Source organism: Triplophysa dalaica, chromosome 15 (assembly GCF_015846415.1).
Source record: "Triplophysa dalaica isolate WHDGS20190420 chromosome 15, ASM1584641v1, whole genome shotgun sequence".
NCBI lineage: Eukaryota > Metazoa > Chordata > Actinopteri > Cypriniformes > Nemacheilidae > Triplophysa > Triplophysa dalaica.
In genome coordinates, this window is record NC_079556.1 from 7867507 (window position 1) to 7882071 (window position 14565).

Here is a 14565-nt window from a genome sequence, read left to right on the forward strand (position 1 = left end):
CTCGCCGCTCATGTCATTCCAAACCTCTATGCATTTCTTTCTTCTGCAGAACCTAAAAGAAGATATTTTGAAAAACATCGGCCTACCCATTGACTTCCATTGTATGGACACATGTCCGCTGAGACAGTTTCTTTGTTAAAATTATAAAATTATTTCTTTGGTGTTTCACAGAAGAAAGAGTCATGTAATTGAGTAAGCTTTTCTTTGGCTCAGTGGGTCTGATCCTAGGACATTGCACATAGTCAAAAACAAATGTATTATCCACGGCGTGGATAAAAGCAACTGGCTAATGCATAAACGTAAAAGTAAAAAAAACATAAAAGTAAAACAACCCACAATTCCATCTTTTTTGTTTTCAGCTAGTGGCTAAGAAAACCAAAACTGCACATTTAAATTAGAAATCCATCCAACATGTTGGTTCTGGAATAGACAACATAATCTGATCATCACACTTACTTTTAGTTTTGCCGGTTCCGGTTTGCGTGAATTTCAATGTAAATCACGTGTGCAGTGTGTGCCTTTGAAGCTTGTGTGTGTTAAAAGGTGTTTGTGTATCACTGCAGGTAAAGGCGATGTGTTTGGGGACGTTTTCTGGAAGGAGGTGACACTAGCTCAGGCGTGCGCTAACGTGAGAGCGCTAACATACTGCGACCTGCACGTGATCAAACGGGACGCGCTTCAGAAAGTTCTGGAGTTCTACACCGCCTTCTCCAACCACTTCTCACGAAACCTGTTGCTTACATACAACCTGCGCAAACGGGTGAGTGAACACTCTCTCTCTCTCTCTCTCTCAGAACTGGATCTGTGGCTAATGCAGTCTTTCAGGAAGAGATGAGAGCTCTCATTTTGTGCCTGTGTGTGTTTCAATGAGAGTGACAATGCTGTAATTATCATTTATATGTAAGCAAGAGACTGTGCATGTGTGTGTGTCTGTGTGTGTATGCTCTTAATATGTTGGTCACTGCTGAATTAAGCCACGTACCCTTATATGAGAAATAAAAGGGTTTGAGAAATATATGAGAAATTAAGATCAATTTAGCTGTAGAATTCAGTCTGAGACAGAGAGAAAGAGAGCTTCTATCCCAGTTGAATATTCAGACACTCAAGTTGTTGGTTTCTTTGCAAGATATGAACATCATTGATCTTTGGTGCTGTCAAAGCATTGCTCTGGTTCATCTAGTGAAGTCCATTTTTATACGGTCGGCCATGTGCCACTGATGGATAGGATTGGGGTGGAGTTAGGGAAAGGGTTTTATTCGCTTCTTTATTTATTCTTAATTTTTGTATGATTCACTTTATATGAATTGCTATGAATTAAGCCACCTCATAAAAAACGTTGCAAATTCCTGTAAGATCAGCTTGAAGTTGACCAACATTTAAAAAATTAACTGGTTGGTGAAATAGCCCCGTGGTTAGTGCACCGACATATAGTACTAGTTCGCTTGCGGCCTAACCCGAGTTTGATTCCCATCTCAAGCTTCCTTTGCCGGTCCTACTCCCCCTGTCTCTATCCAATGCTTTCCTGTAGTTTCTAAAATATATCTTTAAAAATGTGAAACTGGAATATACAATTATTATTGTTTGGGGCGGGGCATATTTATTTATATTACAACCCACAGACCACTTCGCAAGATATAAACACTGGCCCAGATGCGCTTCCGGTTTCATTTTTATTTGTTAATTTTAAAATCTTACATATATAATTAAATCCTAAAGATATTTGTTTAATATTATTGTATGTTTTGATTAGATTATAAATGTTCTGTAGGTTGTATGTTGTTTAAACGTTTGTGTAATGTTAAAAAACAGAAACAGGAAATTCTTCTGGACCAGCGTTGAATTAGTGTTGTTTATGTTTTCGGAAGAGTTCTATAGAAGATACAGAAGTGTTAGGTAAGTAGGTCCCTCTACCTGCTTATCCTCCTTTTTTGGTTGATTTTGAATGTACAGTGTTGTTTGCAAACAAAATAAACCTGTTATACTCTATGAACGTGATCCAAAGTGGCATTTGTCTATGCATTTCATAATAAAACAGCTGTCAGTGTGATAAACTGAGCCTCAGTGTGTCTATATAAATTGGATCCGGGCCCTGCTTGAGATCTGTTTCTTAGTGCTTTAACTGGGTCTGAGAAGAAAACTAATTATAGCCTAGCAAGCGTCTGGTCTTTATTGGCAAGGCTGAGACTGTACAGTTAAATATATCCATACGGCTTAAATTGAACTATAAGGTATACTTCAGTAACACATTCACAGACATTTACATAATCTATCTTCTGTACCAATATATGATGAAAAACAGTTGTAAAGCTATTAGAAAGTACATGTAAGGCTTTGAGGACACTCTTCACGCCTACACTTGTTTTGAAATAGACCGCTGTGTTTGACGTCAATTTACTAACCTTTGCCCCGACATTATGATCCGACACTAAGGATCTGTCCTCATAGACACTACAACGAATTGTAAAAAAACCTGATTGTATTAATATGACTCTCTGGTTGCCGTGCGAGAGACTTTTATTAGCTTATCTCTCCATGAATTAGTCATGATGTTTACCATCTGATTATGACCCAGATAGAACAACATGTTACATATGGAAAATATATGAGAGAAAGTATTCAACAATATACTAGATATGGCCTATTTGTAATCATGGGCCTATTTTCTGGTTTTAACGTATGCCGGTGTCCTCATTCCTAACAGAAACATCTCCCAAAAGCGATTACGATTCGGATTCTGTGATTTTCTCTTCTAAAAAGGACAATAAGTTGTCAACTTAAATATCTGAAGTCATACGATAACAATGTGTGATGAGCAAATAGAAATGTAAAGTCATTATTCACGATTACGAGATGCCCGAGAGCCGGTGATGTTTGATGTTATTGATATCCAGCCTGCGCTACATTTGATTTGGGAGCCACAGCATTTTTCATAACAGAAAGCTGTTTGACTTTGGAAGACTTGCAATATAGTGCATGAGTCGTAAAGTGAGACTTAGTCAGGGATATCTGCCGATCTTATCTAAGGTTAAATGGAAAACTGATGATGCTGAATTCTTAAGGTCAAAGGAGATGATGTATTGAGTGCGCAACAGGTAACTGCGTTAAAGGGATCGTTCACCCAAAATTGAAAATTCTGTTATCATTTATCAAACCATCTTTTGCAGAACACAATCGAACATTTTGAAGAACGTTTGTAACCGAACAACGGAGGTACCCATTCACTGTCATTGGTTTTGTGTCTATACAGTCTATACAATATAAGTCAATGGGTACCGCCATTGTTCGGTTACTAACATTCTTCAAAATATTTTCTTTAATGTTCTGCAGAAAAAAAGAAATGTCAAGAGGGTGAGTGAAGGATGACAGAAATTTCATTTTTTAGTGAACGATCACTTCAACAACTCAAAAGGATCACCGACTGTGATGTCTTTCTATGTAAAAGATTCATTCGACTGTACCCTCCGCAGCTGCTTTAGCACTTTAATGGCTCGTCCAATTTGCTTTTGATTATGTGTGTTTGTGGTTGTCAAGGTAACGCTGAAAAATCCTCTTTAGCTCACCGCTGCTGTGTCAACAGTCATGAGTTATTTCGGCTTTGATTAAGGTTACATTTATGCAACTGTAGTGGTTAAATAACCCTCGAACACACCGGCGCTAATGCCCGCATGCACACACAACCGTACACATGCATAACCATGCGTGTGCACCGGAATGCATGGATTTGAGTTGAACTGCTTTTAAAAATGATCGATGGTCAAAGTTCAGGGGGTTAGCGGTGGTGGTTTACTTAATATTCCACCTGTGTGACCCTGTGGTGTGTGTTTGGGGAGTGAATCAGTCATCACTAACGTATCAGATTCTGTGAAGTGATGAGTGCGGTAAATCTGATCGGAGATCAGTGAAATAAAATCAGTCAGTCAGCATCTGGCACGTGGTATGAGGTACTCGCTACACAGCATCCAGACGTTCAGATGATGATCAAGCTCACACAAAGCTCATTAATGAGCATTTTATACTATTTTTCAAATAATATAATAAATACGCAAGCACACATTTCAGGTTAATACCACTTATAATAAACTCGGAATGACTCTTCATAAATCCTTCAGTTTACACGTGTACAGATTGTTCTGGGCAATTCCTGTGATTCAGTGATTAATTATGGGAAGTGAAAGCAAGATGGAGAGTATTTTAATAATTTTTCGTATAACCAGACTGTAGTGGTCCACACATACACACAAATTTCAGAGATTTTCGAGTGCACACAGTCAGCTTTTAGTTTGAATTATGAAAGAGTGATGGGAGCGTGTGTATGTCTCTCAGTCCCCACCAACCTCCTCTCAGAGTCAGACGACCACCTCCAACATCACACACGCAAAAACGCACACGTTTCAAACGACTCGATGGATATGCTCATGTTTCCCTGTTTGATTACGGGAAGAATTACAAAGAGAAATAAAAAGCTTAGGATGCACAGAAGGGCCGTGCGTGTGCATAAATGCGAGATATGAGAATCAACAGAGAGATTCTAACAAACACACTCTGTGTTTCACCCCCTATGCACACAAACCCACACCTTTGTGTAATGCTTCTGCTTTTGTTATGTAATCCCTCTCTGCATGTCTGTTCTTTTTCTGTCTCGTATACCCTTCAAGGGTCACGGTTTACAAAACAGCAGAAATGGTGACAGTTCTCTATACAGCGCATGTCGGTTTGAGCGCTGACTGTCTGCACAATATCACCTCAAATCCCACAGACAGTTGAACTTTTCTGTGTGTTTATGTGGATTTCCTACTTTAATGGCGTTTTAAGGAGAAACACAAAGCAGTAAGTTACAAAAGAAATGATTTGTGTCTCATTTGGTTTAAATAAGCGATAACAAGTGATGTTTCCAGTGATGCATTTACATGCAAATCTGTGGTGATCTTATTGGAAGGGTAGAAAAGTAAATCGAAGAAATAAATAAAGATTTTTGTTAAAATGCATGAAATATGAACTGACAATAATTGATTTGTAAAGTTTAAATCACACTTTGTACTGTCCTGGAATTAAAGGGATAATTTACTGAAAATAGAAGATGATTTGAAGAATTGTTGGTAACTGAACAATGGCAACTATATCTATTCACTTCTATTGCATAGACAAAAGCAATGCAAGTCAATGGGTACCGGCGCCATTCTTCAAAATATCTTATTTTGTGTTGTGCAGAAGAATGAAAGTCCTGCAGTTTTGAAATGACAAGAATTTTCATTTTTTTGTGAGCTATCCCTTTATTGTAAAAAGTTTAACTCAGGCCATATAATTCTAATCTAAATTCAAAACTGTATTATCAATATAATCACCTGAGAGATGACTCTGTGAAAATTCTGTGAAAATAATAGAGCTTGCGTCATGCTTGAATGTTCCTCTAATTTGCAAAGGTGCAAGGCCTCACTATTTCTGGGATATGTATATAATTATAGTATATATATAGGAAGAGTAACATTTATTTCCGGATCATGGATCAGCTTTTGTGTGTGTGTGTCCGGGATGGGAATAACTAAACGGGAGGTCAGAGTTTTGGTCATTACTGTCCATCATACATGAAACACACTTACCGTATGGACCTGAGACCCTTGACATAATTCAGAACAGCAAACCACTGAATCTGTCGATCTGATATTCTCTTATTCCCTCAGATATTTCTCTACCTGCTGCCGAAAAGATGAGTTTTTCAGAGTTCAATTACAGAGAAACATCAGATTCAGATGGAAAGTGGCAATATGACAAACCGGAGCATATTAAACTCCAAATGAAAAATTTTATGTTAGACATGACAGGTAAATGCCTGCTGCACTCTGTCTCCCTCTGTTAGCACATTGCTTAAGGATCGTTCTGAAATGGATAAACTCGAGAATGAGAAAAATGAGATTGAGAGGATTTAGATACATGCACACCAACATGTGCTGATTATTCTTATCTGCTGAGAATGTGTGTGTGTGCTGTTCTCCTTGTCCAATGTCAGGACAGATGCTTGGGCACTCTGCCCCTTGGAATAAGTATTCAGTACATCAATATGAATACTAACATTTTAAAGATGGAGTCATAATCAAATGCAGCCTTGACCGGTGACAGGAACAAACTGTCTTAGTATGCCGATGTTTGTGTGTGTGTGTGCCACGTTGTGTACTTGTATTTGTGTGCACACGTACATTAATCATCCGTAAATTTTAGATATTACCGTTATATCTAGTACAATTAATAATATTTTAATGTGATATAGATTAGCATTGTTTTGATTATTTTGACTTTAAAGAAGCTGTGTGTAATATTTTGGACATAATTTATGTTAACAGAAATGCAATGTACTATACTTAACTATGTCTTGAGAGGTGTATAAAAACCTTAAATAATGAAGAGGTATGTCTTTATTACCTTAAAATGTGCTATTTCTATCTACATGCATTGTGGGTTCCCTTATATAGTATTCGCTATGTTATTTCTACAGTAGCCCTAAACGGACAAACTGCCCTACAGAGTACCTATCATAAATACGTTATCTCCTTCAGGAAAGAAGTGAAAACTAGTTGACACCTTAGCCCTGTGTCAGCCACCGTAGTGCTTCGAAAGGGAAGGGTGGAGTGAGCCGTTGGTTGCAATTCGCAACCTCACCGCCGCTGAATTTCCAACACTGGACCTTTACATTTTAGTCACTTATGGAAACCAATAGTAGATCCACATTTCGCTGTTGTGATTGGTTAAGAGGATATATATCATATGTTGTTGGGTACCAGACATTAGCCATGTTTCACATGGACTTTCAGGATGTATGTGAGTATTTTGAATAATGAAATGAGAAATGGGACACCCTACGGTCTCGTGGACTGTGCTGACACGTGCAAATGATGGCAACGAGACTACGGTGGGGAGTCCACATCAAGTGCACCGTTGGGATAGAGCCAGGGAGATACAAACAGGAAAAGGAAATGGAGTGGCTCTGTGTATCAGGTTTGTGTAAAGAAGAAGCACATGCTTTCAAAATCTCTAGCCTAAGTGGAGATTAATATTGCTCCCTTCAGACACACATACACATTGCGATTTGAGTATGTTTGGAGGAGTTTCATCAGGCTGGCAAACACATATGCATCAGAGCATTGACTCTGGGAATCTGCTCAATAAAAGCCTTTAACTCTGAAATATACATGAGCTTTAATAAATAAGTCAGGCACTTAGAACATCTCGCAAAAATCACGAAACTGAACACAGAGGTCCGGGACGGTATATTTTGTCGTCTTTCGGTTCTTTTAGATTACATTTGTTTCTGTTGAAAAGGAAAAGGAAAGATGACAATTTAAAAGAATGTGATGCTGCAAAACTGGCACCAAATTGGACCAACAGTTGTGGAGAAATCACGAGAAGTGCATGAAATACTCAAACATGATTGGAATTTTGAACTCAGAAAACCCATCAGAATATGTATTTATGCTGATGTAGCTAGTTCTAGGGAACTATGAAGTACTTTGAATATTTTTCAAAGTTTGATGCCACAAATAAACACACTTTGGCAATTTGGTAGATTGGAACTGATGATTTCAGCCATGCATCAGTGGGTTTGTGAAAGGCCTGGGGTCTTCTGAAGCTCAGAATATGTTGGCTGGTATTCACCTGACAGTAGATCTGAAGCTTGCAGATGTTATAATAGTGTGAACACGCCTGCTATGTGCGGACTGCAGTCAAATCTCTGTAGTTGGTTTCAGTTGGTTGATTCTAGAGTAGATGACTCCGCATTGACTCATGGATTTGTTGGATGGATGGATAATAACTATGTGCATAATGAGAAGCTTTTCATCTTCAGAGTGTCTGTCACGGACTATAACATATGGATGCGGTTTATAGCTTGAATGCGTGCCAGATGCTGCTATATGACAAAATACTGTAGCTTGGGGGTTAGTTTGTTTGTCGCTATTATTACTTGGTTCTTATGAAGAACTGTAAAAATCTGGTCAACTTTTTATAAATATATGTATTTAATGTTGAGTAAAACCCTCTCAGTTGCATCTTAAAGTAGCATATTTAAAAGCATACCTGTAAAAGCACAACATTTACAGCCATACAGATGTATGTTAAGTTAAAATTAGTTTTATTTCATTTATTGTATTTGACTTTTATTTAACCAGAAATGTCATTTGATTTATAGAAATGTTCTGGCCAAGATAGGCAGGAACAAAAGTTTACAATTATTCAAACTCAGAAACAACACAGTCTTAAAGTTTAAATCCTAAACGATGCCAGAACGTTTCATAATGAAAATACAGAAAGTTCTGTAAAGAAACTTTTAACATTCCCTAAACCTTTCTGTTTCGCAAGTCATTCTTTGTAGTGGAAAAAGGTTCTTTAGACTAAACTGATAGAACCTAGAAACTAGAACCTTTGACTGATATGGAACTAAAATATTTCTTCTCCGGCATTGCTGTGAAGAACCTTTTGTAACACCTTTATTTTTATAGTCTAGGGCCCAAACAACATTATAAAAAACTGTAAAAATAAGAAAGAAAATATGTCATTGTACAAATATGTGAAAAATGAAATTATAAAATATCTAAAAATAAAGTTGTTAAAATCATCAGAAAAGAAAAATATGTAAAATAAAATTGTATAAATATGTCAAAAATAAAATTGTAAAAATAAAGAATTTTTTTTTTTTTAATAAAATGGTAAAATTAGGTATAAAACAAAACTGTAAAAAGAAAAAAAGAAAAATGAAAGAAAGTGTCAAATAAAATTGTACAGATATGTACACAATAAAAGTATTAAAAGATGTGTACAATAAGGATAAATTAATAAATAAATAATTAAAATAAGAAAGAAATTATGTAAAATAAATTGTGCAAAAATGTTTAAAATCAAAATTTTAAAATAAATAAAGAAAATTAAAATAAATAAGATAACACGTAAAAAAAAATTTTATGTATAAAATAAAACAGTAAAAATAAGAATGAAAGTACGTAGTTTTGCAGAACATCTCTAAACGAACCCTTAATGTCTTTTCAGCTTGTGTTCAGAAAGATCAGTGATGTGAAACGTGAGGAAGAGGAGAGGCTTAGGAGGAAGAACGAGGCCCCACTGAACCTCCCTCCCGATCATCCCGTCCGCCGTCTGTTCCAGCGATTCCGCCAACAAAAAGAAGCTCGACTCGCTGCTGGGCAGTCCATTTCCCATGACCCTGATCTCGAGAAGGGTCACATCCACAATGAAGTCATCAGTCAGGATGTAGTCACCACCACAAGCATCGTCACGGTAACGGAGAGTCCAGCCACGCCCATCCCTTCACACCCCCACAAAAAACTCACCCTGGGTCCGTTCGACCAGGCAAAGCTCAGTGCCCCCGTCCCAAATGTCCCCCGGTCGTCAGAGCCGCGCGCCCGGGGATGGGCCAGATTCAGGGAGAGCGTGGCTAAGCCGGAAGGATGGGGAAACGTTCCTAAAGCGGAATCTATGGAAACGCTCCCTGAACGGAGCAGCTCCAGTAAGTCTTGTGAGACTAACGGCCTCAAGAAGACGGATTCCTGTGACAGTGGCATCACCAAAAGCGACCTCCGCCTGGATGAGGGCGGAGCTCGCACCCCTGTAGACCGCAGCCCGGTCCAGCCAGATGGAAAAGCTCCCCCGATCCCCTTAATCCCTATTATTCCCGAACATACGCTCCACGCGTCGCTCCTGGAACTCCGTGGTGAACTAAAAGAGGAGCTGTCGGCGCTCAGTAACCGCATGGTTGCCTTGGAGACACAGGTCGCCGAGGTGTTAAGGTTGCTACGGAGCAGAAAGTCTACGACCTCTCCCATCTCGCTCTTCCAGGTATCACGACCCACATCACCAGACACAGACAAGGAGGACATCTTTCCATAAACACAAAGAGAAACACAACATGAGCGAGGTAAGCGTTTCCTCTATATAACACGAGGAACGTGTTCATAAGGGAGATTTAAGAAAAAAGGGACTTACTTTCAACATCTGTGCCAGCGTGATAGACATGAAATGAGTGTGTGTGTGTGTGTGTGTGAAAGCCGGAAGGATGAAATAATATGAGACACTGTAAAGGAGAGGAAGATGTCTTATCCCAAGGCTGTGCATCTGCGATACCAAAGTGGTGCTGTGTTAGTTGTCGCGCAGGCACACTTTGTGTGGTGTTTGAGCCCTGAGAGGCTGACAGACAGAGAGTTCTTGCCTCAGGGCCCACTCTGACTGCAGGTTGTCATGGTGATGCACCGTCCCCAACTTCAAATGCGGGCCCTTCAAGATCCCACTCATGTAGCAAGTCTTCCTCTCTCTTACTTTCACGCACACTCCTGCCTGTGCTCTGCTTATGTCGGACTGAGCAGTCCAATCTTTCTGTTATTGAGATCCATTGTGCAACATCCTGGTTAATTTGCACCTTTAATAGAAATCGAAGAGCTGTGGGGCACGCTGGTACGGATCTGAAAAGAACGGTGAATCAGTCTGAAGAAACAGATCTGAATCCCCAGGCAGCTTCAGTCACTTCAGATAAATGTGTTTGTACAATGACAAATGAATACCAACCCCAAGAGTTGTTCACTCGAAATGCTCACGTAACTGCTGACATTAATAAGATCTACTGAGGTTTGAAGTGTAATATCTAAGCACTGTTAAACCCCTCTATCATGACTAACACCAGGGCTAAATTTTCGTCCTGTTATGATGCTTGACCTGTGTGAAACACTGTAGCTTGAAGCTTTGTTCTGAAAGTGCAATGCACTTAAACAGCGATGCCTTTACCTTCAAGCTATTACATCTATAATGGGCATCTTCAAACACGCACCGCTTCAGAGTTTACAAGTCACTATTTGGGCCAAGTTTTGTTCATAGCAATGAAAGAATATATACATGGGTGGTGTTCACAGATGGTGTTGATGATCGGGTCTTCCAGAAAGCGCACAAACGTATTGCCATAGGCGCATTATTATTTTTAGAGCTGTAGTAAATTGTAGCTTTGCTTTCTGAATTCGAATCCCGGATGTGCTCAAAACACATCAATAACTGTTCAAGATTTCAATTTGTTTAATCACAGTATATTTTAACTTTTATATGAAACACACAGAATCTCAGGAATGCCCAAAACGTATTGGTAGGAAGAAGTGATGGTCCAAGAGCAAATCTCACTCCTGTGTGAAAGATTATCACAGTCTCCACCGAAATGAAATCCAGCCCATTCAAAATGAAGAGACTATTCCAAATTTTCATAAATCAGCATTTCTAGATGTATTGTGTCCATTCCAGTGTCCGTAGAATTTCAACAAAATCAAACCTCAGGAGTGACAAAGTCATCCAACAGTGAAAGACTAAAATAACTTGTTTTTCTATGCAGTATTTGAGATCTGAAAAACAGATCATTCCTCAGTTATTTTGACCTGTTTTTCCAGTTTTCACTTTCTGCAAATAAATGCAAATAGAAACAATATTTTTATCTGAAGTTTGGGAGAAATATTGTTGGTAGTTCACATAATGAAACTAAACTGATCCGTTTACCTAAACACATACCAATAAATAGTCAAATCAGAAAAACTGAAAACAATTTTGAAATGGTCTCTTCATTATTTCTGCGGCTGTATATCTTCAATTATGAATGTGAGGTTATTTTTTATTTAACTATACATTATATACTGTATCCATTCTAAACTACTGATGTGAATGTTAAATACGGGCCGTAGGAAAGAAAGAAACGGGCTGTGTTAGCTGTGTTGTGTGATGTTAGAGAGGTCATTATCAGGTCCACAGGAGATGTGCTGAGGTTTATATCACCTCACTGACACCCGCTTCACCACCACCTGAGAGCACAACACTAGCAGAAGGGTTTTACAAAAGAAACGACTCGCATGATTGTCAAAACTATGAAAACAGCAACCAAGGTCATATCCCAAAATCCAATGTAAAATTATAAAGACACAGACAGACAAAAGGATTTTCAAAGAACCAAGAGTCACATTATTCGCACAAAAAGATTTATTCAGTTCATTTGGTCACAGTGTACGATTTTGTATATCAGAAAAACATCCTTAGTTTCGCTCTCAAGGGATGATGATCTCCTTTCTGTCAGCAAAACAATGTTAAAAGGGTCAAATTTCCATTAGTGTTGTTTTTGAATCGGAGCATGTGACGTCCTAATTACAATTAATATCACGGGTCATTAGCTCACACTTTTACTTCATATACTGAGCAAATATTTGAAAATGTTTTTACCCAGCAGCAGCATTCCAAAGCATCCCAGAGTTGATTTTAAATAAGACATATGAATGTTACGATAATTCCATGCACACTCATGTAAACTGGAATGTAAGCGTCAGCCCCAGCTGATTCTCAAGCAATAATCATTGCTGCTGAATTTCTCTCTGATTGTTCCCATTATGCTTCTCCAACCCCGATATAACGTTTAAGCTGAACAACACGGTGTAATCGAAGCATTACAAGAAACAATCGCAGCCCTTATGTCACCGCATGCCTCTGTAACAATACCAGTTATGCACTTTTGCCCATAGAGTAGGACAGCGAAAGAGTATTGTACAGTATTTATGTAGTTCCTTAATATACAAACAGCCCCTAAATACTAGCATGTTTTACTCCAGGGCTCTTTTGAACTCTCTGCAGGTATCTATGACCATCCCATCGAGACCGACATTGATTTGATCAAATACGACAACAGCATGGCTTGATTTGCACTTAAAATAAGGTTAAGACGTGCATGGTAAACAAAAGGAAAAGTGAATAAATTACCATTTTAAAGGAAGTACTCCTCTACTGCACGAGTATATAATCTCTTGCCTCTGACCCCATGATGCTAATGGATTCGCTCTTTGTAGCAGACCTGTCTGATTCTTGGTGGGCGAGTCCGAATTTGCATTTAGGATGGGAAAATTAACTCTCACCGATATTAGACGTATTCGATTTTATGCTCGGGGTGCCTGAATGTTTCTACAGATATGAGAGCCAAAGTTTGTCTCATGACAGGACATTTCGTAAAGGTTATTCCAAAAATGAAAATTCTGTCATAGTTTATTCACCCTCATGTTGCACCAAATCTGATAAAATTTCTCTAAGCACAAACCTAGAAATGTACGCACACAACAACCGTTAAAGTGACAGTTCACCCAAAAATGAAAATTCTGTAATCATTTACTCACCCTCTTGTCATGTCAAACCTGTAGGACTTTCTTTCTTCTGCAGAACACAAAAGAAGATTTTTTGAAGAATGTTGGTAACCAAAGCCAATGCAAGTCAATGTTGTTGTTCGTTTACCACCATTCTTCAAAAGATCTTCTTTTGTGTTCTGCAGAAGAAAGAGAGTCATATAAGATTGAAAATTTCAATTTTGAGTGAATAAACCCGATAAAAGTTTATCTGTTTTCATTTCTGTCTGTTCCTCACACATCGCCATTATACGATATCAAAATGTTAAATATAGGATAAGCTTGTCAAGATCAATATATAATATTCTTTACACTGTATTAGGAGATACTGCTTTGGAGCAACGTAAGGATGAGTAAATTGACATTTTATGAATTGTATTTTTTGAGGTGAATTATTTCTTAAACAACATGATTACAACCTAGTACAATTAAGGGACTTTTCTATAGTGAGTTTTATTTCAAAGAAGCCTAAACACACTATCACACATGTCATATCAGTGTGTATTTATATGTATGAATAGCGAGCTAACTTGTACAGTACAGTATTTTGGGGAAGAACGACTGAGTTTATTTTTGCAATTTTTAACACTGCTACTGAAGTTGAAGTGAGCTGTGCTGTTATATATCACACTGCAGGGTCTGTGCGAACAAACGGGCTTCTCTCTGCATGTCTGTTTGATCGCTGAGGTCCTCAATGGTTCGCTCTTTAAGAACAACCCTAATTGAAAACTTCGCAGTATTTTGAAGACAGCATGGTCCTTATATACTGAAACAGCATTTCTTCACATGGACTACTGTAAAGCACAAAGACGAGATTTGTAAAGTTGCTGTAAAATATTATTTATGATAATAAAATATTTTATATACATTTTTGCTCTGACTTGTTTGGTGTGAATTGATATTTTTCTTTAAATGCTGAAGGGAATGAACATGTAAATGACAGCAGATCAGCTTTAAGTGGAGGGAAATTATTATATTATTTTCACTTTGAGGAGTGTATAATGTTGCATAATTATTCAGCGTTCAATAAGAGTGGAGTGACCCGTGTTATAAAACACACAGACAAATACAAACACATCAAGGACCTGTGTAGTGTGTGGCGTCAGCGGTGCATTTCAATGTGACTCATGGAAAGAGCACGTCACACCTGACCTCTATACCGTCTACAAAAATATCATCATACACAGGCAGAGACAGTGAGAGGGAGAGATCAAGGCAGACCTGTACTTTCTGAAAGAATACATAAAACTCACACTTCAAGGGGACGTTTAACCACTTAAATAAACACTCGCAGCACACACTGGAAATTTTGCGAACATTAATAATAATCTCCTTGTAAGAGAAGAACAGCGAGTCGCCTGACTGGATTCTGCATCTTTGATTTTAG

General features: G+C 38.3%; 1 protein-coding gene across 2 annotated transcripts in view; it reads left to right on the plus strand.

Moving 5' to 3' along the window:
* Positions 1–14046, plus strand: part of kcnh1a (potassium voltage-gated channel, subfamily H (eag-related), member 1a) — a 40705-nt gene extending 26659 nt beyond the window's left edge. For both annotated transcript variants that reach the window (XM_056768764.1, XM_056768765.1), the window contains 2 exons: positions 564–760; positions 9031–14046. In XM_056768764.1, coding sequence (XP_056624742.1) covers positions 564–760; positions 9031–9885 — 1052 coding nt within the window. In that variant the 3' untranslated portion in view covers positions 9886–14046. The remainder of the gene's footprint in view (positions 1–563; positions 761–9030) is intronic.
* The last annotated feature ends 519 nt before the right edge of the window (positions 14047–14565 follow it).